General features: G+C 47.4%; 1 protein-coding gene across 1 annotated transcript in view; it reads left to right on the top strand.

Annotated features, from left to right (window-relative positions):
- The window catches only part of agrn (agrin), a 204,256-nt gene that overhangs the window by 93,470 nt on the left and 83,016 nt on the right, over positions 1 to 27,770 (top strand). Inside the window, 1 exon segment of the mRNA XM_034538350.1 lies at positions 25,292 to 25,507. Within this exon segment, the coding sequence (XP_034394241.1) occupies positions 25,292 to 25,507 (216 nt within the window).

Here is a 27,770-nt window from a genome sequence, read left to right as displayed (position 1 = left end):
CACTGGTGTGGCTTCCCAGTTGGACTTGAACGCAGCACGCGGTCAACGCGCTCACTGGTGTGGCTTCCCAGTTGGACTTGAACGCAGCACGCGGTCAACGCGCTCACACGCCCGCGAGGGCTGAGGTTTAATTCTCCAGACTCGAGCCACGTGACGCTCATCAATCCCCCCGAGAGGCAGCGCATTCACTCTTGTTCAAAATGAGACTTTTATGTGCACGCAGAAGCATGTGTGTGTGGGTGTGGGTGTGGGTGTGGGTGTGTGTGTGTGTGTGTGTGTGTGTCTGTGTGTGTGTGTGGGGGGTGCTGAGGTGCAATTACCTCAGCACCATGCTGGATTCATCTGATGCCACGCTACGATTCAATCACTTCCCCCCTCCCCAACCGGTTCCATTATAGCAGAGAGGAACAGCGCCCTATTTTTGTCTCTCGATCAGATAACGGGAGATTTTTGTTGTGGTGTTTTTCTTCCACTCGGCTAGCTCGTCTGGAGTGGCTCTGAACTGGACCGTTAAAGGGATGGCAGCCGAGTTCCTGTTAGACGGCCACACAGGTCAGGCCGTGACAGAGAGGCAGGGCAGTGGCAGATGGCAGCCAACACACACGCACGCACACACGCACACACACACACACACGCACACACACACACACACACACACACACACGCACAGACACACACACTCACACACACTTTTTGTTCCTGGGGGCAGTGTTAGATTAGGTCACAGCAGTCCTTCTGCAAAAGATGAGATATGGTGTTGGAGATAAGAGGTGGCTAGCTTCAAGGACCGAACACACACACACACACACACACACACACACACACACACACACTTGAACACAGACATAAACGCGCACACGCTGGCATTATTATGCATCAGCACACCCTCCAGACAAAGCAGGTAAACACACAGGGATTGGTGTTTGTCAAAGGATGCGCCATAAAGCCAACTTAAGCACGAGACAATATCCATCGTCTCTCCCTGCTGCTCACTGACCAAACACATTCATTGATGCAAACCCAAACGAGCTTTAGCTCTGGCTCTGTTTCTTTTTTCTTCTCTCCCCTCGCTGCTACACACAGCGTTGTCTTTGCATCCGGGCCTGTTCAGTTATATATATATATATATATATATATATATATATATATATATAGTAAGGATAGGTTGATCTGCAGTCGTCCCCGCAACGTTAAATTTTGCAAACAAGACATGCATATTTTAAGTCCCTCAGACGCGGAGTGGACTTTAAAAAAATATATTTTCAAAAGACGCAATCTGCCACTCTCTCATATATATTCATATCTGTTTTGCTGCTTCTGTCTCGAGTCCGTTGATTTAACACAGTGATTTAGACAGTCTGGATCCAGTCATTGGGGCTTTTAAATCTCCAGGTCTGAAAAAAGTCCTTTGTCAAACCCCAAATCCTGTTCTTTACATGCAGCACGGGGCAGTTAGTACTCAACTCAAACAGTAGGTTCTAGTTATGGGAACGATGCTGGGAAAATGTTCATCTTTAGCTGGCAATTTTATAACTCCTTACGATTGTAAAAAGCCTATTTTTGATACTTCTACATTTTCAACTATCGTTTCTCGGCCACTCTGTGTGCCTCTCAGTGTTGCATTTCATAAGTACAGTTTTCAAACTGCACACGCACAGAAAAGGACTCACAGAACACGCACCGTTTTTTTTATTCAAAAGAAATGCATGAATGGTTTCTCTCAGCAAACTTCTGAATATATTAGTTTCCAAAGGTTGCTTTGGAAACGAGTGGTCAATATGGGACATGTGTCATTTCTATTATCATTTCTATTATTAAACTGTGTGCACAGCTGAGGGCGACTGTAGAGTACGAGAAAGTCTCCGTGAGTTCATCACGATGAGTGACAGGCGGCAGCCTCCGCCTCTGAAAAGAGAAGCCAATGCTGAGGTGCCTTAAACTTGCATCCGCTCTACTGGCCAGCAGGGGGCGACTCCCCTGGTTGCATTTAGAGTCAACAGACCATAAAGCAGAGTTAATGTAGGGAGGGAGGGGCTACCCTTGTGACTGACAGGTCGCTACCACGGCGTCTGGGTGTTGAGAAATGTTCTAATCAGCATTCGATTGTACTTAGCTCCACCCCTCTCGTGTCACTTCTGGTTCCATAAAAAAACAAGATGGCGACGGCAAAAAAGGCCCGAAGCCGAGGCTTCATGGGTGACGAGCAGCGCCCATTGCTCATGTATAAATATTGATCAGTGAAGCTTTTATGATTCCATGTTTAATAATGTGAAATAATGGGGGAGGAAAAAAAACAAACAAACTTGGCCAAAACAATTGAGCGTTATTGAAAAGTTTTTCTCGGTTAGGAGATTTTCAGAGAGGCCCTGTCTCCTTCATGATCTCCCCATCACTGCACACGTTACGCTAATGGCCAGAGTCACGGCCTGCTCTGCTCTTAGAGGGAGTGTTCAGGTTCATCAAGTTTTAATGAGCCGGGGGAGAAATCGGCAGAGACATCGGACACTCGGCTTCATCTCGGGCCACTCCTCTGAACTAAATGCAGCCCCTTTCGCTTGTTTGAATCCTCAGCAGCTCTCAACCGGGATTAAACACAGCTAATATTGCACACAATGAAAAACTGTATTATCACAGTAATGGGTTTTGCCTGTCTCAAAAAGAAAACCAAAGGGAGGACGAACAAAGCTGCTGTTGGCGTCTCTATAGTCTCCTCCTGTTTTTTTTGTTTTGTTTTTGTTTCTCCAGAGACTCTGGGAGCGGCTGCATTATTTAGGGAAGATATATGCTCGCAAACGTATTCACGCATCCTTGTTTAAATATTTTTAATGTTTTTAGTTTTTTTTTATGTGCACTGGCAAGCGAGGCAAGGGTGTGTTTATTAATTTGTTTATTCGATCGCTGTTGTCTGCGCCAACAATGATGGACAGTGATTGGTTGGGACGGGCCGATCACAACGCATCAGAAGCATTTGTGATCAGATAGGATGAATCTGGGTCAATGACGATGGAGAGGAGACCAAAGCAAATACCGACCGTTGAAGATGTCAACAAAAAGAAAAATATTAATGTCACAATACAGTTTTGGGCCCCATAGCTTGTTATCACATCACTTCGAGGCTAGATGATGGACACATTCATGATTAGTTCGAAGCTGAAAAGCTTTTATTTATACATTTTTGTATATGCCAAATCATATAAAAACTCTGACCAAATTTAGCATAACGCCTTTGCACCTGGGTGAATTCTCTCGGTAGACTTAGGGCAGTATAGTGGTCATTTGCGTTTAACATGGAAAATCACGCAGGTGTTACTAGTATTAAATACAACTCAATGCTCTTGTCGTGTATCTTTGCCTTTATGACAAAAAGAATATATATATTTTAAAAACTCATGGTCGTCTTACTCTCTTTTCTCCGGAGCATGAACTAGTCTTTGCCTTATTGCCTTGTTGTTTGCCTCCTGACTTTAACAACTCAAATGTTTGTGTTGTTGGAGCGTCCATTGTTACTCATTTACAGACCAAACGTGGCTTTTCCACGTTGATATGAATATTCACACGGATGGAAGAAGTTTCATTTACAAACATATGAGTTGAGTGCTCTTTTGAATGTGACCAGATTGAGGTAAACATATGCAACACATATTTCGACATAACGATGAGTCAGCATGCTTGCAGCGTTAAAAAACAACAACCGCTCTCTTTTTGACAAGAGCAGCTGCATCCTAATTAAGCCGAGAAGGACACCGGAGTTCGTGTCTATTGGCGCTTCTGCATCTGCTGACATTTTTCATTTAAAATCCATTTTACTGTGAATTGCAAACGCACGTCGGTCCAGGCGGGAAGCGAAGCCATAATCACCACGGGACCGCATGCGCTGTCCTGTCCTGTGCTGGGATGGGATGGGATGGGGTGGGGTGGGGTGGTATGGGATGGGGTGTTACAGTATGTGATGGGATGAGCTGGGATGGGATGGGGTGGTATGTGATGGGGTGTTACAGTATGTGATGGGATGAGCTGGGATGGGATGGTATGGGTTGGGGTGGTACAGTATGTGATGGGATGGTATGGGGTGGGGTGGGGTGGTATGCGATGGTATGGTATGGGATGGGGTGTTACAGTATGTGATGGGATGGTATGTGATGGGATGGTATGGGTTGGGGTAGGCTGGTATGTGATGGGATGAGCTGGGATGGGATCGGCTAGGATGGGCTCGAGGCAGCATCAGTGAGCTGAATCAAAAGTGAGGATCAGGATTTCTCCGGTTACCCTGCCTTGAGTAAGGCGCGTGCACACCATCTGCATTTACAGTCAGTCTGAGCTCCCTGCCATGTGTTGGAAGGTGCGGAGAGACTCCCAAGAATGTGTGTGTGTGTGTGTGGGGGGGGGAGGTATCGCTTTCAACCAGTGGGGAGAGATAAGGCACTAATTGGAGCTCTCTGTAATGTAATCACACCTTAATTCTTTTTCATTAAAAAATATTTGGTGCTCTCGGTGCTGTTTAGCATCTCATTTCCTCTACCGGAGACCTTGCACTGTGAAACATACAACATAACAGCACATCAGAAACTACATTAATGCAATGCATCCATCTGTTTGTGACTCATCGTGGCGTAACGTGGTCCTTTAGGCGCCTTCCGTGACTCCCGCGGAGGCCGCGCTTTATCCGAAGTTTGTTTTCCTGTCCGTCCGTCGCTGGACAGAATGTGTCACTGTGACAGAATGTGTCACTGTGACAGAACCGCAACCGCAACCGCACACACTTGACACTTCACACTTCACACCCCTGACCCCATTCTGGTGTGATCCCATCACAATGTGTTTTTTTTTCCGCCCTTTTCTTCTTTTCCATCATTCTTTCTTCTGGAGTGGGAACGGTGCGGTGTGCATAGTGTTGGAACGGCACCTGTAAGAAATCAACGCCTGCTGCAAAAAGAGGCAGAAAGAAACCCCACTGTGGAAATGGAGGTGTGAGCTTTCCAACTTCCTCACAGGCTTTTTTTTTTCACAATTTTCCTTGTTTTGTTTAAATTTGACGACCCGATTGAAACGTTCGCCTCGTCTCCGCCACTTCAGGTTTAAGGATTACGCACGCTAAATATACTTAAAAGGGGGGAGCGGGCTTGTGGCATCTGAGGCCCCCGTCATTTGTACACGCTCTGTTTCGAGTCCAGTCTTTATTTGTTGTTGTTAGGATAGTCGAGGATTATGCTGGGATTGCCCCCGCATTGCCTGAGCTAGTATAGAGTCTCATTGGCTTAATGCGTGTGTTTGGGTGTCGGTGGGGCCATATGCTGCCGCCTGAGGGCCCCACCAGGGCATCAGCATTGTGCGTCAGCTAAATGACATGTAATGTAATGTAATGTGCAGGAGGCATTGCGTTATTAATACCCCAGGTGCAACATTCTACATATATATAAATAAAAATATATATACATATAGATTTTCATCTCTCTTACCTCAGTGGAGTGGATTAATGTGTGTGCGTGTGTGTGTATGTTTGATGCATTTCCTTTTCTAATCTTCGTGTCCAAAGTCTTCCACCCGCCCTTGACTCTGACCCGGCACTTGTGGGGGAAAATGTGGCATGAATAAGGCAATGTTGATCACACTATTTATAGACAAAGTGCTGGGAAATGTATCAATTATTGAAGCGTGTGTGAGAGTGTGTGTGCGCGTGTTTGTGTGTGTGTGTGTGTGTGTGTGTGTGCGTGCGCAAGCTGGAGGAGTTCTGAGGGAAGACAGAATTGGTGTAAAGATTAATAATGAAGGACTGAAGTGTCAAAGGCAGAGAGTGAAGAGAGAGAAAGGAGACGTATCCAGGTGTGGGGGGGGGGGGGGGGGGGGGGGGGGGGGGGGGGGGGGGGGGGGGGGGGGGGGGGGGGGGGGGGGGGGGGGGGGGTACTGCCTGTTCTTGTACATGGGGTGATAATAACTCCGTCCAACACATTCTCTGACACGTTTCTATGCGCTGACACTTGATATTAGAAAAACCCAGAATAACCGGTGATGCGCTACAATACATGTTCACTGGATGTCGGGACAAACAGATGCTCCGTGTTCGCTGATAAGTGGCTGCTCAGGGAAGCTGCGCCTCATTCGCACTTAATGATTTAAAGTGGAACGGCTCTCGATGGCCTCTCGACGAGCATCTACGCAATTTACGTGTCGTTCATGTTAATGTCACCAGGTTGTTGTTGTTGTTGCTCATGCTAGCGGAAGGTAGGCCGACTTTGCCAGCTGTCGTTCCATCCTCGTGTGTGATTGCATAAAGCAATAACAGCAAAACAACACTTTGGCCTATTTCAAACTGCTCACTCAGATGAATGACACAAACAAAAAGCATCACTTCTCAATGATTCCGTTATAATTTATTCTTTTGTGTACTTCATGTGCATCTTTGTCATTGACTTATTTTTGTAAAAGAGCGGATGGTTGTAGATTTGTACCTGACCACCTTGACAGTCAATAAATACTATTCATGGTGGCGCAGATGGGTAAACAAGAATACATCAGGGCGACAAAACGGTGTGAGATGTGTCCGTGTTTCCATTCAGCGAGAAGCTGTCCGTGTCTGTTGACTGATGAGGTTGGATTGAAATGTAATCGACAGGGCGGCCATGAGAATTACTATTTTATTGAAGCCATCTGTGTTGAATCAGTGTAAAGGTTTCTTTTCTCTTTTTTTTTTTTGCATGCAAGCAAGACATATTTATGCCAATCACCAACTTTCATGCATGCATAGACAGAGTGCGGGGTCAAAGGTCAGACTCCCAACCCCCCCACGGCACCTCCCTTTTTCTCCAGCCCAATTTCCAGGTTGTAAATGGTCTCACGTGGAGCTGAATACATAGTGAGTGAGGTCAAAGCATGAATATGGAGGAACCCCTGCAACCACATACACACGCACCCACATGCACACACGCACACACACACACACACACAAGCACACACACACTCGTGTCTGACCGGTCACAAAGCCCCACCCAAGCCAGCTGGAGATCATTTGCAGGGAAGCGATGGACATTGAACAACCTGTCCCCACCTACCTTCATGTACTATTCATGATGACCTTTCCACCGCCCCCTTTTTCCATCCCCCCTAAACACACACACACACACACACACACACACACACGCACACACACTTCAACCATCGTTGACGGGTCCAGCCTGTGGCCCCTGCGTGGGTCCACAAGCTGTTATTGTCTTAGTCCACGCATCAGTGAGTCAGCGTGCACATCAGGTTGGCAGTAGGGTCACATAATGAAGGATAAACGAGCCTAATAGTGGAAACACTACTGCCTGCATTCATGAAAGCTTGATCGGAAAGAGAAAGAAAGAGGGAGGGAGGGATGGATGGATAATTGGATGGATGGATGCATGGATAGATAGAGGAAGGAATGGATGAATGGATGTAAGCCGGTCTCTGGTAGGAATCCACCACACATGATGCCTTCAGGGCCTTCCCTCCCTTCATTGGCATTTGTTGAGGCATCTTTTCCTCCAAGCCAGCTGCAGCTGTGGAGCAGCACACATGTGTGCAGGTCAATATTATTATATATATATATATATATATATATATATATATATATACATTGTTAACCCACATATTGCTCCTAGCTTTGAATGGCTATATAGATCCCAGTGGGGTAGACTATGAGATGGCAGTGGGGTGAGCTAGGTGGCTACAAAGCTTCTGCTGTGTGAGCAGAGCGTGGATGAACGGGAATATTGCACTTGTGATATTTTGCATATTGGCGAAAAACAAACTTGATAAGCTATGAGGGCTGTTTCTGTGAGGCAGTTAAAAAAAACAATCACGTTTAAGACAAATCAATTCACTCTCCGGTGAAGTTGAAGATTAAAATCCTCTCTCAAGCTTTACAAACCACGATAGTTGTTTTCATTTGAATGTATTCCTAAACTGTATTTCATTATGGCTCTTAAGAGCCAGGTGTGTCAACAGGTTTAAACCCCATACGGACATTTACGAATTAGAAGCGGAGGCGTGACTCTGTTCTGGGCGCCGGTTATTAGAAATCATGATTAGTATGTGGCGGCTGAAGCGCCGTTCCGCGGGGAAATTATTTTTTCAAATTCTTTTTGTTCCATGTAACGACAGAGATATTATTACAATAGCAACTGTCAGTGGACGTGAACAGAATGAATGTGGTCTTGCCGTAATGCAACGGTTTCATCATTTTCCATGTTAATTGTTTGGTGTGCCGGTTGTAGCACAGCATAGCATTGGATGCTCCAGCCAGAGGTGACATACAGACACACACACACACACACACACACACACACACACACACACACACACACACACACACACTGACACTAACACTCCAGCTGACTCCTTAGTATCTCATGCTGTCGTGTATTGAAATGAAAACGCTGCATGCATATTGGCCAACAAGACCCTTGTGTCTCTCTCTCTCTCTCTTTCTATATATATAATTTTATATTTTGTATATATCTGTCATTCCTGTTCTTATATTTTATTATTATATATATTATTTAGTCTATTCCATTTGGTGTCTGTAAAGTGTTGGGCGCTACTATGACAACAAATTTCCCCTTGGGGATTAATAAAGTATATATCTATCTATCTATCTTCTCTCTCTCTCTCGCTCTGTTTCCACGATTTTTCAACCTAAGCAGTTGTTACTTTTCATATCTTTACTACTCAGATATCCATGAATTCACACTGGAAGAGGAACAATATAAATAAATTAAAAAACACACATACCACTTACCATATGAATATCCCTACATTTAGCTTAAGTGATTCAAGTTAATGCAGATTGGCACTCCATTCAATGGGAAGAGAATCTGCATCTCAATGTTCAAGGCCGCTCGTCTGTAATGATCCCGGCTTCCTCTATTGGTCACCTGGTTTAGCAGCGGCCGACCCACGACGGTGCCGTCAGCAAGAAAGCACGGTTTTCTAGGGATGTACCCGAGGATGTCTTTTCATGTCGACAGTGGAATGAATGAACACATGCATGCGTGCGTCTCCACGGACAACTGTATGGAATGAACTAAAGAGAACATTACAAGCAGCTCTCGGTAAGCTCTGTCCTACATGCCTTCAGACGCCGGGGAGAGAACGAGCTTACGGGGAGATGCCAGCAGCCAAATAATTCCAGAGGAGCACTCGGTATGAAGAGAGAGAGGGAAAAAAAGGTAGAACACGCGCTGCAATGTTTTCCCGAGCCGAGGGCTCACAAGCGAAAGCGGAGGTTTTAGGTTTAGGCAGCCCAAAATGCCCCCGCACCAAGGAGCTGCGCTCGCTCCAGGCGTCTCTCTCTCTCTCTCTCTGCGACATAATCCCACCTGTCTCCCGTCCCTAACTTGTCTCCATCCCACCTAACCGGAGCTGATATAATTCGGCCTGACATGATCCTCCCCCCCCGTTGATACGTCGTCAGGATGCGGCCTCCTAATCGGCCTCAGACATATGCCATTGGGGCTGAGGATCATTAGCGTGCCGTCCAGGGGGAGGGGGGGGAACGGGACATATCATGCAGTCGAGTCGAATACCTTCCCTACGTTCTCGTTCTCTCCTCCCACTCTGTCCCTGAAAAGTAGGAAGTAGGGGGGGGGGAAAAGCGTCTGCAGAATGAGCGTGGAGCGCGTAAAACCGCCGGAGACAAAGAGAAGCATTTTATCTGCCTTCCCCATATGTGTTTAACATTGGGGAGATGCTGAATCACTCAGCCAAAAAAGAAAAGAAGAAAAAAAAAAAGAAAAGCCCATAATATACAAAACGTTCCAAGTGTTTTTGTGTGTGTGTGGGGTGGGGGGGTTCGTTTGCAGGCGAAGTTGTTTGTTGCCGCGCATTAAAAGTGTTTTCCATTTAAATTGGCTGGCGCTGCAGATAAGCTCCGGAGTGAAATGGGACAGAATGGGAGAGGGAAGCCAATGGCTGGCGAACGAGCCGCCTGTTTTTTTTGGGGGGGGAGGGTTTTGTTTGTTTCTATTTTGTCACACTGTGCTGTTCGAACATGTCCATCTTTTTTTTTGCACTTCCACACACTTGTTGCCAAAGAGGGAGGAGAGGTGTGTCGCCGGCCAATGGAGTAAAGGTAACAGTCGCTCTACGAAAGGTGTGTGGGCTTTCTTCCTTTCGCTCACAGACGATCTAATCCCCTCGCTTAGATTAGACCACACACACACACACACGCGCACACACACACACACGCTCTGTAGCTGGTTGGAAAGAATTTCAGGGCTTGTAAAATAGAGTTACTGTTCCCCCAATTCCGTATTGTGCTTTTATTGTGAAATCCCAGCGGGAAATGCATATGCCGTTTGGCATAAATCGAGACTGTAAAGTCGACCAGTAATGTGATTTCCATCTGCGGCCCCCGATTTCCCGCGAGTAGCCCGGCCTCTCCGCGACCACTGATGCTGGAAGCGCCCGCGTAGCGCCGACAGCTACTCTGGACGGGCCAGCGGACCTGCATGACACTTTATTCCCCATAAAAAAATTTTTTTAAAACGCCCAAAAGTTGGAAGATTGCCAGTTGGAGCATCCTCAATTTGCCTGACATCTGAACTCAATCCGCCACTTTGCCTCCCGCTTCCTGCTCAGTCGGCAGGTCTGGACCCACTCGGGAGCCTATCACGTTCTGTCCGGGGCGCCTTTTGGCCGGATCGCACGTCTCGTTGGGTGAACACGGCGGCCGTGCTGCTCCGCTGTGAGCCTCATTTAAACTTAAAAGTTTGGGGTCCAGTGGCTGGAAGCTAGAAGATGCTCTGCCAAACACGGCAGCTGAAATCTAGCAATGTGTTCTTCTCCGACATCGTCCTGTGTTGTTGTTTCTATTGAATACAAACTTTGCTTTTGTCTTCTTTTATTCCCCCTCTTCTCCTTTTCTGCTCTAAGGTCATACTGCCCATATTCATAATGCTATTCCTGCCATATAGTTTCCTTTCCGCATCCAAATAAGACAATCTGGAAGGCGTTTGTTTTTCTTTACTGTGCTCTGTTCTGCTGACATGCTCAGTTCTTCATCAATCTAAGAGAGAGTTTACGCTCTATGGTTATTATTTCCCTCTTTGAATAACCTAATTAGGCTAATTGTGTCGCCTACGAAATGTCAGAAAAATAGTAGTAAAGTTTCCCATCACAAGTTCCCGGTTCTGTCCAAGCAACGGCGTTGAACCGTGACGATAACGTCTAACGTGGACAAGCGGAGAACATCTATTGGAAAGCTGTGAATCTTTCCTTTATTAACAAGGAATTGATTTCCAAACATCTGCGGTGTTTCATAGCAGGTTAAAAGTTCATCGGCGCAACTCGAGTGGTTCCAAAGCGGCCGTGGTCGTTAAAATGTTCTAAATTGACACGGATGAAGGGCTTTCACATCGGAAAGCGTTATGACAGTGATTCCAAAGCCTCGATGGCCCCCGCTTCGTTGGATTGATTCAGCGCCGCCCGTCTCACTCTCTAACCGCTCCGGAGATGCGTGGACATGCGGAACGAGGCCGCGGACGTTGGTGTCAGTGGTCACTGCAAATTATTTTGCGACACCTCGCTGCCCTTCGCTTCACAGCGTTAGTGAGGGTTAGTAAAGGTAGTCCACTCTCTCTCTCTCTCTCTCTCTCTCTCTCTCTCTCTGTCCCCACTGTGGCAGCTTTTAATTAAGTTGGCTGCTAACTGCCAATTCCGTTTGCGTACACGTACACAGTTGCAATCACCTGCCGCACGCTCAAACACACACGCACACACACACGCATACACATTAGTTTTCATTATCGATTAATGAGCCAAATTAATGACTCAGTGTATGAAACGTCAAGAAATGAATGGAGACTGAAGGCGGCGGCTTGCTTGTCCGCCCAGCAGTTAAAACTGAAAGGCAGGACATGTGGATGTGGGAGAAGCTGGAACCAACTGCATGTTCCAATGCCAACGAATGTTCTGTCTATCGACGAATCAATCTATCCATTCGACGCTAACAACCAGCCCCGGGTCGTTACTCGCGATTATAATCACTATTGATTAATCTTTCTCAATTATGTAATGCATTTGTTGGTATTTAAAATGTCAACGTGTAAAAAACAATGTCCGACTAACTGAGCCCCTGTCAGCTCCGGGCTGTGGCTAAAAGGGGTATCATTTAGATTATTGAAGTGGGGTTGTATGAGGTACTTATCCGGATTACCTGCAGATGGTGGTTTAGCCACCTGAAATAAAAGGCATACCGACACAAATCAATATCAGTTTAAGTGCGCCTCTATATCTAGATTACGCTTTAGTAGCAGTCAGAAAGCCGCACCTGATGAGGAACTAAGCTGTTGTATCCATCGATGCTCTCTTCAAAGCCACAAGACCCCATTGGAAAAAACAACAACCTCTCAGAACACGCAAGTCGCTCGTCTGGTTGGTTTGTTTCTGTTATTGTGTGACTTTGTGACTTTGGGGAATCTAAGCTGATGGATGCTGTCTACAGTCGGTAGCACACGCTGACTGTGGATAAGCACCTCACAACAGCCGGGCCCTCCCCTCCACTCAAGGAGAGCGATACATGATCACGTATACCATCACATTACACACCTGCTCCTCTGGAATGTCCTTGAAGCGGAGGCCGAGTCCCTGACCGGCTCAGCTCAGCTTGACCTCTGATGTCCCCAGAGGACGGGCGGACAAAAGCGAGAGGAATCAATCAAAAGACAAGATACACGGACCTGATGTCAAGGGGCTGTGGAGAACAGATAGTGGATCTTATTGCATTACTACGGGGACAACAGTGAACCAGACAGCCTCCACACACACACACACACACACACACACACACACACACACATGCATGTCTGATGCCGCTGTGTCTTTTAATGATATCATTAGGCAAGGCCCCCCTCCACTCTCCGGTGTTACTACCCCTCAGAGAGGGCTTCGTTACAGACCGGCTGCAGTCCGCTCTCCCTTTGTCCGTACAGTGTACAAGAATGGGAATGTGCATTTACACAAAACAAGCGGAACGCTGTGTCACTTGATAAGCGCAGGAGTGCCAGGCCACATTCAAGACATACCGGGGGGGAATGCGGGGACGGAACGGCGCCCCGAGCAACCAGATTGCCGTCAACCGTATTGTTTGGCCGGATGGCAGGCGCCGTTGGCAACCGATATGAAAGAAGAAGAAGAAAATGGGTCTTTTGGCTTTGTTGTGGAGGAGGAGAAGGGTTAATTAGCAGCGGATTGGAACCTGTGAAAGGCGGGCCCTTCAATGGGTGCACCCTAAAGGACGCCGAGGGCCGGAGATCTGACGACCGCTACTGGGGCAGCCGCTGGTCCACTGGTCCACTGGTCCACTGGTCCACTGGTCCACCGGCTTCTGTTTAGTCAGTACAGTCCGTCTCTCAGGACTTCTTTCCTCATGAAAAAGTGCACCATGTTTTCTGAGGTGCACAGTCCATAGCCAATGGTAAGATGAAGGATTGCACTCGCAATTAGAATTGAACGCTAAAAAAACAAACATAGAAGTATTCATTTGTAGCTCCCGTTTTCCCATCTCGGTATTGTTCATTATATCGTTTCCCCAATGCTCTCTTCTGAGCATCTTTAACTGTAATCTTTGCCGCTGATAGACATCGACACCGTTCCGCCCTTCCAGCTCGTTCATCCAGCAAAGAAAAAGGCAGATAAAAAAAAAAAAGAAGATGAATAAAAAAAAGAAATGTGAAATAAACAATAGCTTTTTCAATTTGTTTTAATATTTAAACACCCCTGCCTACAAGAGCAGGGAGTACCGCAAAGGTTTTATTGCAGGTTTTGTAGTAATTATTGTCAACTTGATTTTTATAATAAATTCTGTAAATTAGGCTTTAACACCGGTGGTTCTGCTCCGGAGCGACACGACCGGAACCGCTATTGTGGCCTTCTGAAGAACTAAGAACCCTCTCAGCCCCCACATTGTGTGCTGCGTCTCCACATTGGAGAGAGCGGCTCTTCTCTGACAGAGAGGAAGGCATGACAGAGCTTGCTCCTAAATATACTCCCCCGCTAATGTGTAATCTAAATATAGCACGCAAATCTTATTCACATTTTCACTTAAAAACGGCCACTTCTTCTCCGGAAATAGAGTTAATGTGCAGCGATGTGTGACAGACAGATAGAGAGAAGCCATGCAGAACCATTCTGGATCTCATTGTTTTCATGGCTAAAATATGGGTTCTAATTACACAAAAACCATCACCATGCCAACATAGACAAATACAATATGGTGAACATTCTGTCAAAATGTTTGGGAACCAAGAGTCTGGTTGTTCCAGCCTGCCAACCATTTCATAAACTTCCAGCCCTAGTGTATCTCTGAGATGTGTGTGTGTGTGTGTGTGTGTGTGTGTGCGTGTGTGTCGCCTCGCCTCACACTTCCTCTCACTGGCATACATGAACCGGCACACACTAGTTCACACAGTATGACGTTACTGCCTGGCTCTGCTTGTGAGCGTTAACGCATATGTGCAGATCTGCATACACTAAGTGTGTGTGTGTGTGTGTGTGTGTGTGTGTGTGTGTGTGTGTGTGTGCGTGTGTGCGCGTGTGTGTATGCTACTTTCAACGTCACCGGCAATTAATTCCACACTGGCGGGGCTATTATTTACCCATCCACGTGTGTGTGTGTGTGTGTGTGTGTGTGTGTGTGTGTGTGTGTGTGTGTCTGTGTGTGTGTGAGAGTGAGAGCGAGCTTTTGGCCTCCGAGGCTCCTTTCATACTTTCATAGAAGTTCAGGTTTTGATGGATAGGCAGCCGATGTCGCGCTTTGATTTTCTGAAAGTAGCCCAATCATATGCTACACTCACCTCTCGGGCGATTAACGGGGAGAGGCGGTTACACAACCGGTGGCTGCAAGACTGCGATGGGGGACGGGGGCTTAAATTGAGCCGAGCTCCTCTGAAGTACAGACACTCTCTGAAGGGCTCTATTTGCCTCTTCACTCAGAGAGAGAGAGAGAGAGAGAGAGGCAGAGAGAGAGAGAGGAGGTTACGTTTATTTTCTCTCTGTTTCACTGGGGGGGATATATTGCCGTATTGATCAACAGGTCAAGGCTATTGATCAGAGAGTGGAGTGAGATGGGAGAGGAGGAGGAGGAGGAGGAACGAGGGAGGAGGGGAGAGGGCGATGATGGAGTGCTTAATCTGGGTAGGAGAGCGACTAGAGGGGGGTGGGGAGGTTGGGGTACTACTCCCAGGAACAGTCAGGAGGCGCAATACTAGGGCACCCGTGTGGGGGGCGGGGCACTCGATATATGTCCTGCAGGAGCTTTTCAGCCAGGCACATCAATATTAATCTATAGGCTTTAAGGGAAGATAATGCCCTTTACCTCCTGGTTCTCAAATTCACTTCCGAATAAAGGACCCCCCCCCCCCCCCCCCCCCTGTCCTATTTTCACCCCCCCCCTCACCAATGCCGATTGGCAAAAAAAAGGCTATTCAGCGGCGCTTTTACCCGGGTAATAATTGCTTATTTCTTCTCCAACTATCCCGGCGTCGCTCTCCAGCTACCACGGCTGCGCGTCCACGGGCACCTCGTCGTGATGAGGAGCATATGGAGGAGGCCGCCTCCCTCTTATCCAGCGCAGACCAGCTCAGCACTTGAGAGCTGCCGCTTCCTGGCTCGCCTTCCAAGCTCTCCCCAGGTTGTCTCTGAGTCTCATCCTGCCGCCATCTGCCACTGACTTGGGCTCTCTCCAGAAATCCCGGAGAAGAAAAAAAGAAATGGAGCCAGCGTGGAGGCCCAGTTTTGGTCTCCATCTCTTTACTTTAAAGGAAACTGCCGTTGGCTTGAGCCCCCTCCAGCAGGAGCGACCGGCAGCATTGAATTGGGATCATATGGGAATAACTGGCAGAAGGATTCCCACGATTCAAACCGGCTGAATGCCAAACGCTTCAACTAGCACTCGGCAAGTCATTTGAGCTTAGATTTTGCAGCACAAAGAACATTGAGCAGGAACATTGCAGTTGTGTTTTAGTTGTGTATATTTTATGAAACTGTGATCCCAAAAGTTTCTCGAAAAAAAGGGTTATATTTTGTTACATTTGCAATGAAAAACCCCAATGTCCTACTCATTTCCAGAGCTCTTGTTGGGGAAGTTCAGGGAAATACAAGTAATCAGCCCTTTGAGTAGTGTTTACCATCTGAGAACTGACATGAATATCATTTTATAAACGCCACCCTTCCCTGGAAATTATTACTTGAATTGCTCGATCGGCTTGCTGAAAAGCCACTTCCTGTGTCGGGATCGTGCCGGAGCTGAAGATGCAGCTACGATGGTTAACACCCACGCAGAGCTGACGGAACTGCACGAGGGAAGAAAAAAGAAAAGGCTTTGGTAGTACAATAATAATATCAATAAAATGAAATGACACCTCCGTAACTCTGTTATGAAGTGTTTGCTGTGACAAAGAAGGTCCCACAGTTCATCTGAGGCATAATTACACCGACATGTAGCCAGGAAACCACGCTCGTGGAGTCTCCGGGTTGGCATCCGGCAGATCTAGAAGGCTTTCAGGCAACCCGATATTATAAAGAAAACAACGACCCTTTCACCTTTGTGTCCGATAACCTCTGGGATCGGACGCACGATCCCTCCTAAACTAGAGTGGCTTGTCGTGGAACTGAAGCAGGGAATGCGTGTATCCTGTGCCGCTGCTCGCTCGCACCGGCACTCCTTTTTAATGGATGACGTTCGCGGATGGAACATTCGCCCGGGGCCGACGTTCGCTGGAGGGAAAAGGGAGTGGAGCGCGGCGAGAAGCCGAGGCGACGTTCGCTCCCGACGCTTTTTTTTTTAAAGAAAAGGAAAACCGTCGCTCGCGCTCCCACGCAATATCATCTATATTTGCAATTAGCAAGTGGGCGAGTCTTTGTTTAGAGTCCATCACAGGCCTCTGGGAGGCGATGGCGGGCTCAGGCGACGAGCTCGCAGACGCCAACACAAAGAGGAGGGCTTCTCTCCTCACAATGCGGACATAGCTGAATAATTTAATTCAGGGGGGGGGGCGCGCTGGCAGCCATGCAGCTCTTCTTCATGTATATTGCAGGCCGGCGGTAATCTGTTCTCGAGGAGCATCTCTGGCTGCCTTCTGCTGAGCTTGTGGAGGAGATGTGAGGTGACAGAATCGGGCTCTGTCACCAACGCCTCCATTATTGATAAGATTGGGGCCGAGCTCGGAGAGAGAGAACTGGGGAAGAAGAAAAAATACCCCCGACCCCCTCCAGAAACACTGTGAAGCTAAAAAGTTTGTTCGTCGCCAACACGCAGCGTGGTTCCATTCCCCATGTGACTCATTAGGAGCGGCAAGGCACTACGATCACGTCGATCACCCTCACTTCTTCACCCTCACTGCGTCTTTCTCCCTCTGCCTCCCTCCCTCCGTTTCCTTGTTTCCCGTCCCTGCCGGATAGAAGAATTCCTCGTATACCCTTCCTTCCTGTATTTTTTTTTACATAACAAGCGTGATTAGGCAGATGTTCTAAGCCGTCAAGAGCTGTCACATTTGCGGCCTGATTTATGGAGACCCAGCACCTGCTGTATTCAGAGACCTACAAAATAAAAAGTGTGAGTAAACGAGAAAAACAGTGGGCGGGAGAAGAGAGTGATCGACGCCAGGAGACGAGTAGTTAGGCGCTGCAGAATTCCAAGCGAACCGCAACTAATCATAATCCTCGTTGCGATTGAGACTTAGATTTATCGATCCCGTGCTTAGTAAAGGGGAGCACGTCTGGCCGGCTGAATTCAATAGATTACCAATAAATCACAGCGTGCCGAACCCATTATGAACACAATTCATTAGGGTTGCATCGCAGGCCGATCACGCTCCCAGACCATGCCTTGGGTTTTAAAGATGTGTTTCTGTGTCTCAATCGAATTGCGTCGGCTGTACGCTGTGTTCTCGTCCCGGCCACACAAAGGGAACCAAAGGGATCTGATCCATGGGCTGGGAAAAAGATGCATTAGCTGTATTGTGCCTAAAAACACTTGAATAAAATGAATTAAGTTAAACGTCAATCAGCTTCTAACGAATAGTGAAGTAAGAGTGCACGGCGAAGAGCCCAAAAATACAACACTACTCAGTATTTAGAAGCATCTCCCCGGTTTCTTCCTGTAAAGACGTCGATAGCGATCCAAGGTCAACGCCAGAGAAGTCCAATTAAACGGTCCTTGCCTCCAGGAATCTCCCCCCCCCCCCCCCCCCCCCTTTACAGTGAATTACTATTCCTACTCGGCATTGTGGATGTTGGTTTATGGCGTTGTTTGCTAATTGTCTTCTTGCTTCTTCGCGGTACATTTAGTTTGCTGCGTCCTCTGGCGTTTCTGGAGAAGGCTGTAAGTATAAGTATGAGTTTAAACTCAACTTACTTAAAAGCTGCTGGCACACCTGCAAAGAAACAGAACTTCCTGAAAAGAAAACAACAGAAATGAACCTGCGGAGCACATATAGTTGTGGTGTGTGTGTGTGTGTGTGTGTGTGTGTGTGTGTGTGTGTGTGTGTGTGTGTGTGTGTGCTCGCTGTGGCTTCTGTAAGTGTCCTTTTTTTTAATGTTTACACTTAATGCCATCGGGACTTCATTAAAAAAAAAAAAAAGTACCCATAGCCGAGGGAGACTAGAAATAGCAACAATGAAAATCTCAAAGCAGCAGAGCAGCAGAGCAGCAGCAGGTGACTGAGCAACACAGTCAATATTTAAAGATCCAAAGGCTGATGTATTTCGATAATGACTTATTGATTTCAGAACAGAGATGTAAATAAGGGCTTTGAACACAACTTACGGCGCGGTTTTATGAAGACACACGGTGGGTGTTTTGAAATTTTTTTTTTTTTAAAGGACCTTTAATTAAGTTTGCAGTTGGTGAGGATTCTCTTCACACCTAGTGGACTGTACGAGGCACACTCATATTTCCCTCTAACCTCCCCTCCCCTTTTTTTTCTTTCTCTCGTACAGTATTACTTTAATAAAAGCTCTTACAACTCCACACACCCTCCCCCGCATCTTGACGCTCTCTCTCTCTCTCTCTCTGCCTGTCTCTCTCTCTCTCTCTCTCTCTCTCTACAAATGTCTCTCTCACTCTAAGAGAAGGCACAGACTCGGTGCAGGCCTGGACACGTCGAGGTTACCGTTTGGTAAATAAGGTCATCCCGCGCGTTAGCCGGGTCAGGGCCAAGGCACTCAGCTATACGAGGCGCGCGTGTGTGTGTGTTACATTCAGGAAGCGACAGGAAGAAAGGGAAATTGATTGCCAGTCCTTTTCAGCGAGGGAATGGCCTCCACGTGCACACAGACGTGCACACAGACGTGCACACAGACGTGCGCACAGACGCGCGCACAGACGCGCACACAGACGCGCACACACGTGCACACACGTGCACACACGTGCACACACGTGCACACACGTGCTAGCTGGGACGTCTTCAAGCACAGAGCTGCGACTAAAGCCGCGGAGAAAAAGAAAACGAGAAAAAAATGTCAAAAAGCTCTTTGCATTTAAAAAAAAAAAGGTTTCATCAATTTGTTCGTTCTGCCGCCGCCTGGCAAGAACGGCGCGGTTGACAAAGCAGGACAAGAGAAACGTTGTTCAAAAACCTTTGAAAGAGTCTCCATTCTCCCTCTTTTTCCTTTCACCTAACTAGTTTAAAGAAGCCATTTCCCTCGTATCGAGCCGGTAAGGTGGGGTGTTCCTTTGTGAGCAGATGGTTTCTTTATTTCACTCTGGGCGTTGTATGATTGCAGCGGGATCGATAATTGGCTGCATCGGTCCCCCGAGGCCCGCTAACCAGAGATCTATAGAAGCCTCGGAGGCTGCTTTTTACCTTCAGATATCTTACCATTTATAACTGCTGCCCACCGCTGCGTTTATTTCTTAATTATTATTTTTATTTTATTTTTTGGGCTTCTGCACTGTTGCTGAACTTCCATTCAACTGTTAATCAATACCACACTGAGATATGGCTGCTCTCCTCACCTCCACACCAACAATGGAGCCTCGGCGCTGCCATGGTTAGACAATTCGATTTTCAAAATTACATTCTCACCCCAAAGCATTTAGCGGACAGAAAGTGATGGAGATAACTTTACAATCGTACAAATGAAAACACTGCAGGCAGTATATATATATGGGGCGTGGATCCATACAGAAGTTGCATAGGTGTGTGTGTGTTCACACATATCTAAACCACCTGTGTGCATGACGTAAAGTTTCCATTTTGCTGCTATGTGCCGGTTGCATCACTGGCTGTTCCCATAGCAACCAGTCCCCTCACTGCAAAAGGACATTGATAGAGAGTCTAAAGCCCTCTCATGGCGAGAGAAGGAGAGAGAGAGAGAGAGAGAGGCAATGGGAGCAGAGGGCTGGGCCGAGGAGCACATCTGTACTACTTAGCGTCAGCTGAAAAGAAAGGCTCCCTCTATTAGGGAGTAAGTGGAAGATGTCCCTCAGGAGTGCTAGAGCGCAATGAATTCAGACTCATTCAACATTAATGCGATGTCGCTTCCGTGCCACCGAGCTGTGTCTCCCTCCATCAACTTCCGTTGCCGGCAGGTCGTTAGTCACCACGCCGCCGTTGTTGCAGATGCACTCTCGCCACGGGACAATTGGTGCTTTAACCTGAACGGGTTATTCTACACGTCTTGCCATTTTCGATAATTCAGCCGCTATTCCTGTCGCCCGTGTAAAGTTCAGGGACGGTTCATTATTCTTGCGCACCTTTTCCTTTTCCACTCTTTTCTCTCTTTCCCCTCCGTCCGACTCCTTTTACTCAGTCCAGCTGAAGTGCTGTGTGAAATAATAAAAAAAAAGGTGACAGGCACGTCCCCCCCGCCCGCCCCCTGTCCCCCCAGTCGACAGAGAATAGCGCCCTTTTCCCTGAAGTAGCCATTTTGAGTTTGTCACGCCGATTCTGTCGACCTTATTGGGCCTGAATGCGTTCGTGTATCGCTGCAACAGTCCATTTCTCGCACTTTTTTCACTTTGTTTGAGGTAAATGCAACAAGGCAGCAGAACAATGAAACTGATGGAGCATTTCAGTAGTGGTAGTAGTAGACACGATCTCAAAGTATTAAGGGCCACTGGTTTTGGATGGCATGTTGGTTGAATCTGTGTCCGTCTCAATCTGCGACCGGCGACGACACGCTGCACAGATGCAGGTTTTGCACGATTGACGCGGAACAGGTACGCGCATCACGCTGGAATTAGTGGAGAAACTGCCACCAGAGAACTATGCCAGACTTTCTTTCAACTCATAAGCCTTGACTTTTTAAATGTCTATCTATTTTCTCCACCAAGGCTTCAAATCACAACAGCGCGGACCCCTTTCTCCTCACAGCCCACTGACTGGCACATTGAACCTTCTTGAGGCTCCGACACCATGTCATAGTTAATGGAAGTGTTACCTGTGTAAGACGTTTGCCTTGACAAGCGCAACACTGGACATGCTGCCCCCCCCCCCGCGATTTTCTTCCTACACCATGTATAGAAGAAGGGAAAAAAAAACAGCATGGATGTGAAGCTTTTAACACTGCTGAAGGGAGATTACCTCACACACTTACATGGACTGGCAGGCATGCGGGCGCATGTATTACACACACACACACACACACACACACACGCACGCACACACAGTCATTGCACTCAATAAGCAAAGCTTTCTGTCTTGAAAGATGACACTGGGCTATAGCCGTTGTGTTTGTACGGTTTTAGCATCGAGAAAAGCAAACAGTGCAACTGTTGAAATATGGTATTAACTCTCATCCTGATGGAGACGGTGTACAGCAGCTGTCACTAGTGAGCGAGGTATAAAAGCACGGCTGTGCAGCCAGCCACTCAAGATTAAGAATAGGCCTCTCTTTTTTTTACAAATCATCATCTCTACTCTCTTGCTTGGACTCACCAGCAGAGTAGACTCTGTTGTACACACACACACACACACACACACACACACACACACACACACACACACACACACACACACACACACACTCACACACACATATACACACCCAAACTACTTTCACTACTCAAGTGAGAGAAAATATTTTCCAAAGGTCATGTCCATTAGTCCTAGTGGCACTGCATAGTTGTTCTCATAGTTGTTCTCATTAAAAGAACATCCGTTATCTGGAAACCTCTATACGGACCTTTGGTATGCTAGCATTATGTGGGTACAGCTTTTATTTTGATATCCCACGTATAGACAATGACTGCTGAGGATTATGGATGCATTTATGTGACGGTACTGCAATGTGCCTACCTTTAAGCCAAGTGGCTTGAGCTCTTTTAATAAGTGTTCATTAGCATATGAACTGTATTTTGGGCTACCTTTCAAAAATAGTTGTCAAAATAATACAAAATGGAAACTGCACTCAAACTCAATTTTAGTGCTGGAGCTTTTCTTCAAAAAAGGAATAATTTCAGGGACAATCACCACTTAGCGAGAACAATGTAGCCCAATAGATGCTAATCCCCATATGAAATCCCATTGGGTTCATTGGGACTGTTTGAAATGGAGGAGGCTCTTAGACCGGAGGCCATGGGACTCAGAAAAACGTTTGGCCGTGAGCATTTATCGCAAAAGCAATGGCTATTCCTGGGAATTGCACATATTGAAACTTGCGCCATTGAAACGCTCAGATGCCATTTTATTAGGTACAACGAGGAGGGAAACGAATGCCGTCTAGAACGTTGGACCCGCAGTGAATCCTGCCTTATGTTGTTCTGTGAAGAACTATTCAACTTTATGGGCATTTTTGTAAGCTGCCAATATTTGGTCCTGCTACTCGTCCAGCTGGAGAAAGCGTGCTAATGCTAATGCGGTACAAGGGATCCTGGAGAGGAAGTGGGGGGGGGTGTATTTAAGCGCAGAACACGTGACTTTTCATTGGAATGAGTCTGGCACCATGTTTAGACACACCATTCATTGTTTAACACACAAAACGGCGGCTACGTAACAGGACATGGACAATACAACATCTTTTTAGCATTCATGCTAGCAGTTTCCTAGCTTAGCAGCTATGCTGCTTTACCGCCAACTTAATTACATTCCTGTCACCCTCCATAGGACAAAACAAGTCTCCGCGTGTGCGGCGAAGGCAAAGGGGCGGGAGCCCCCCGACAACAGATGTGTAAATATGCTTTGTTTGTGTTTTAGTGCCTCAACACACGCCGCTGTGAGTGTGCGAACGCCGCAGGGAAAGCCTCTTGCACCGGCACCCCGACATGGCCATCCGGATCCTCCACCGCCGTTTAGTTTAGTTTTGTTTTTGTTATTGTGTGTACCTTCTCTTTGACAGAGCCCCTCAGCTCTGGTGTCGGCCTTTAGTCAGCCGACTAGGCTCGAGGCTAGAGTGAGATTCTTCTTATAGGGAAACACTGCAGTTGAGATCTGGTTCAAAATCACTGCTGGCATTCAGGATTTTTCTTTTCTCCCCTCTCCAGATGGTGTGTTCACTGCCACTGTTTACAATGTGTGTAGCAATAGCAATCTCATTTGCTTTATTACGTGCACATTACCGGTGCTACCTACATATTGTGAAAAAAACCTTTAAACCCACACGGAGATTGTGGTTTGGACACCCACAACCTCTTTCCTCTTTTTTTTCTGAATTTCTTTTTTCCTGACATGCTATCAGACACCCTTCCTCGCGCTTGTACACATCTGACACAGTTCGATTGAATTTCACCGTTTTGTCGCTCCGCTCGCAACGCTTCGCCTCCGAGACACACGCTACCGCCCGCGTGCACAGAGACACCGTCGCACACGCAGCAGCGGGCCGGTGATGACAAGGCCTTCATGCTAGCACCTGGCCTTGTGTGTGTGTGTGTGTGTGTGTGTGTGTGTAAAAGACACCTAATGCCTACACCTCTTAGACACACACATGCTGTCAGGAATACAGATGCATCCATGGATATAGCTTCTCCCACACACACACACACACACACACACACACACACACAGACACACACACACACACACACAGACACACACAGACACACTTCCTTTTCCCCTGGTATAAAAGAGAGTGAGCTCAGGTAGCTGTCAGGCGCTCTCCCACAGGGAACAGTGGGCAAGTCAAAAACAACCTCCTCGCCTGTCATTCCGTGCACACACACACATACACACACACACACACACACACACACACACACACACACAAACATTGGCATGCTGTGCTTCGGTGCGAGGAGAGAGACCAAATGAGATGCCTTGGGCAGATGCTGGACCAGTTGTCCATGCTGCACACATCGAGATTCATGTGCGTACGTGTCTCTCTGTCTATCCAGCACAGCAAAGAGCCACCTGCCAGCGAGTCCGAGTGGACATGCCGCCTTGCATTTAGTCTTTGCCTGGGAGCAACTGATAAGAAATAGGTGTGTGTGTGTGTGTGTGTGTGTGACATGCATATCCGCCCCAGCAGTCACAATGGTAGTTTGCTCCTCCAACCAAGAGGTTTGCTACCTGTGAGAGCTTGTCATCTCTTTTAGAACTCACCCCCTCCCCCTCCCCTTCAGCGCTTAGGCAGGGACGGTCACGCCAGCTGGCTGCCCAACAGCCCTCTCTGAGTGAGCACAGAGCCACAGCAGCTGTGGTGCCACAACGCGGGGCGAATTGCTCTCTAAGTTGATGTTTGTGTACGCACAAACAGGTCCTCCCTGTTTGCACCGAGCCTTCAGCGGCCTCTGACACATTTTTGCAGTGTTGCGCGTTCCCGCTCAAGCGGAGTCGGCGAGAAGTGGAAGAATCAAAACGTCCGACGAGCTGAGGCCTTGAGGCGGTTGGCTGACCTTGGTTTGACTGCTCGTCGCTGATGTTTTGAAAGGCCGCTCTTCAGAGGGCGAAAAAAATAAACCGTCGGCGAGACTGCTGTCTGTGGATTGATTCTAATGTTGCTGCTGACTTTGTACTTTTGTTTGGTTTGGTTTTTTTGTCCATTGAAGCTTTTCCAAGTTCCCGCAATAGGCTCCGCAACAACACACTGAGCTTCGCTCTGCACGGGTGGATGGATTCTCCCCTGAATGAATCGAGAGCATCTGTTTGCTTTCCGCCAGGATCACATGTAATCCCTCATGCATTGGTGTTGCTAAACTGTGGAGATTTCGAATACGCGCCTGATGTTTATAAACTTTCCCCGCATTCATTCGTGAAAACTGAACGTGTGAAACGAACAGTAAAGCGATGTGCTCACTCGATCAGATGTTCTCACTCGATCACATGTTTCTCACTCGATCAGATGTTCTCGATCCCCATTCATAACAGCTTTCTTTCTTTCTTCCTGATTCCGGCAGGCTGCAGAGGGATGCTGTGCGGCTTCGGCGCTGTATGTGAGCGTGACCAGGCGGACCCGGCCAAGGCCGAGTGCGTTTGCAAGAGGGTGGACTGTCCGTCCTTGGTGGCGCCCGTGTGCGGCTCGGACTCGTCCACCTACTCCAATGAGTGCGAGCTGGAGAAGACCCAGTGCAACACGCAGAGGCGCATCAAGGTTCTGCGCAAGGGGCCATGCTGTAAGTACCACCGCACGCCCACTCTCGGGGACGCCGGTAGCACCAGAGGTCCGTTTTTTTTAACAACTCACCCGATCGCGTTTCACCCCTCATAGAATTTATTAAAGAATAGCACCGCTAAAGCAAACTCCTCCAACTCTGTGACAAGTTTCCCATAGCTCCTTCACAATAAAAGCATCCAGCTGGTTACGCCAGTGGAATACATCCAAGCGGGAACGGTTCAGTTTGCATCAGCAGTAAAACACAGCTCAGCACGCCTGAAAGCGGTCGGTACAATAAGGCTGACATGTGGACGCATGAACAGGAACACAGCAGCGAGGGGCCACAGGTCCGAGCTGTAAAAGCGCTGAAATGGTTTTTTTTCCTCTCTGGCACACACACGCACACACACACACACACACACACACACACACACACACAGGGGTGCTTTTCAGCTGCTGGAAGTGCATCTAAGTTGAGGAGACGGTTGCGAGTCGGCTCTGGTCGGCACGTTTTTTATGTGAGCGTGTGTGTGTTTATTGTTTATTGTTTTTGAGGCGTCACCGTTGGTACACGCGGGTTTTGGTCGGTTTTGAGAGATCAAATCGGCGCCTTTGATCCATAAAAGATGAATCCGAGCATTAACAGAAAAGCAATCTGACCCGAGACTGACACTCTCCATCAAAGAGCGGTGAGAGTTGAATTTCAATTCTGGGAAGTGGATAATATAGGTGGATAAACTTCAAGCGTGGTGAATGTGTGTGTGGTGGGGTTGAAATGATGAGCAAAAACAAAAAAAACGTTGTAGTTAATTGATTGAAACACAAAAGCTGCAAGTCTCTGAGTGACACTAAATTGCATGTTATTGTCGAGTAAACGACACCCGCGCCAATACAACAGGCTTTGCCTTCCTGTCTTTACCCCTCCCCCCCCATAATAAAACGCGTTCCCCATTATGTCCAATCTTTTTGTCCTTCCAATGTGTCCACGCTCCCGGTGTTTAAGCGCCACCTCGTCGCTGCCATCGTCGTGTGTTTTATCCCCCCCCCCCTTCCTCTCCGGCCCCCCTGGCAGATGCCTATACTGCTGCCGTAGCTCTCATCGCTCCTCTTCAGCAGAGCCCGTCAAGATCCAGGGCTCCGAGTGGCGCGCACGCCTTCCTGCCAGAAGCTTTTGCCTCAAATAATAAGCATAGTGTTTTGTCAGCGCCGCGCTCGCCTGCCAGCGATGGACCCGCTGCTAATTCCAGGGGTCTGATTACAGTGCCGGCTTTGGACCTGGCACTAATAACAAGCCCGGTGACTGCTCACCACTGGAGGAAAGCGATAAAGAGATGTACAGGACAGGCGGGTGGGGGGGGGGGCGGACAGGGAGTACAGCGGACAAGCATCTGGACAGGGATGGATGGATGGAAATTATGTTGAGAGAAGAATGAGATATGAAATATTTAGCGCACGAGGCGCGAGAGCAAGTGAGCGAGGGGTTGAGCGAGTGAATAGGTGAACGGAGTGCAGGACGAGATGGAAGTTAGGGACAGAAAGTAGAGCGAGTGTGTGCTGTAATGATGCTTTATGGAGGGTTTGAGGCCATCGGAAGCACCGTAATTACCACTGGCAAACAACAGTAGGCAGTCACTGGGACGAGAAAGAAAATACCCCAAAGTAAAACATAATAATAATGATCACACTAATGATAGTATTGCTGATAATAACAACATGCTCACCAGCAGGACAGAGGGTTTGTCTTTTACAACCGGATCAAGAGGGGAAGAAAGCTGTTTTGTGTTTGAGTCGTCCGATGCTTTTGATGCTAATGGTCGGGCAATTTATGTGTCAACTTTTTCATGTAGCCATTGACTTTGACTGCTTTTCAAAGAACTTTGAGTTATTTTGGAGTGGAAAGGCCTTCACACACCAGGGCTGTATTTCTTTTAAAAAAATTAAGAAAATAAAGAAAGAAAATGTGTGCGATTACTTTGCGTGCATATTCTTTTGAACTGTTGTTTTTGTCATCAATACTTTCACACAGAACGCAATTATTACACAGCAACACACTTTTACTTTATTTATGAAACAACAGCGAGGAGGCTTCACGGTATTGCTCCTTTTCCACCTTGAAAAATGCAGCCAAAGCCACTCCTTCCGTTGTTACCTTTCACAATAAAAGCCCTGGACATGTAAGATTCGCAGGCGAGTATTTTGCATTTAGTTTTGACAAAGTGGTACTCAAATATTACGATCCGTAATGGACTCACAAATGTTCAAAGAAGCAATGATGTGAAATA

Source organism: Cyclopterus lumpus, chromosome 7 (genome assembly GCF_009769545.1).
Source record: "Cyclopterus lumpus isolate fCycLum1 chromosome 7, fCycLum1.pri, whole genome shotgun sequence".
Lineage (NCBI taxonomy): Eukaryota > Metazoa > Chordata > Actinopteri > Perciformes > Cyclopteridae > Cyclopterus > Cyclopterus lumpus.
The sequence above is the reverse complement of the archived record's forward strand: the minus strand, read 5'-3'. Positions and strand labels throughout refer to the sequence as shown.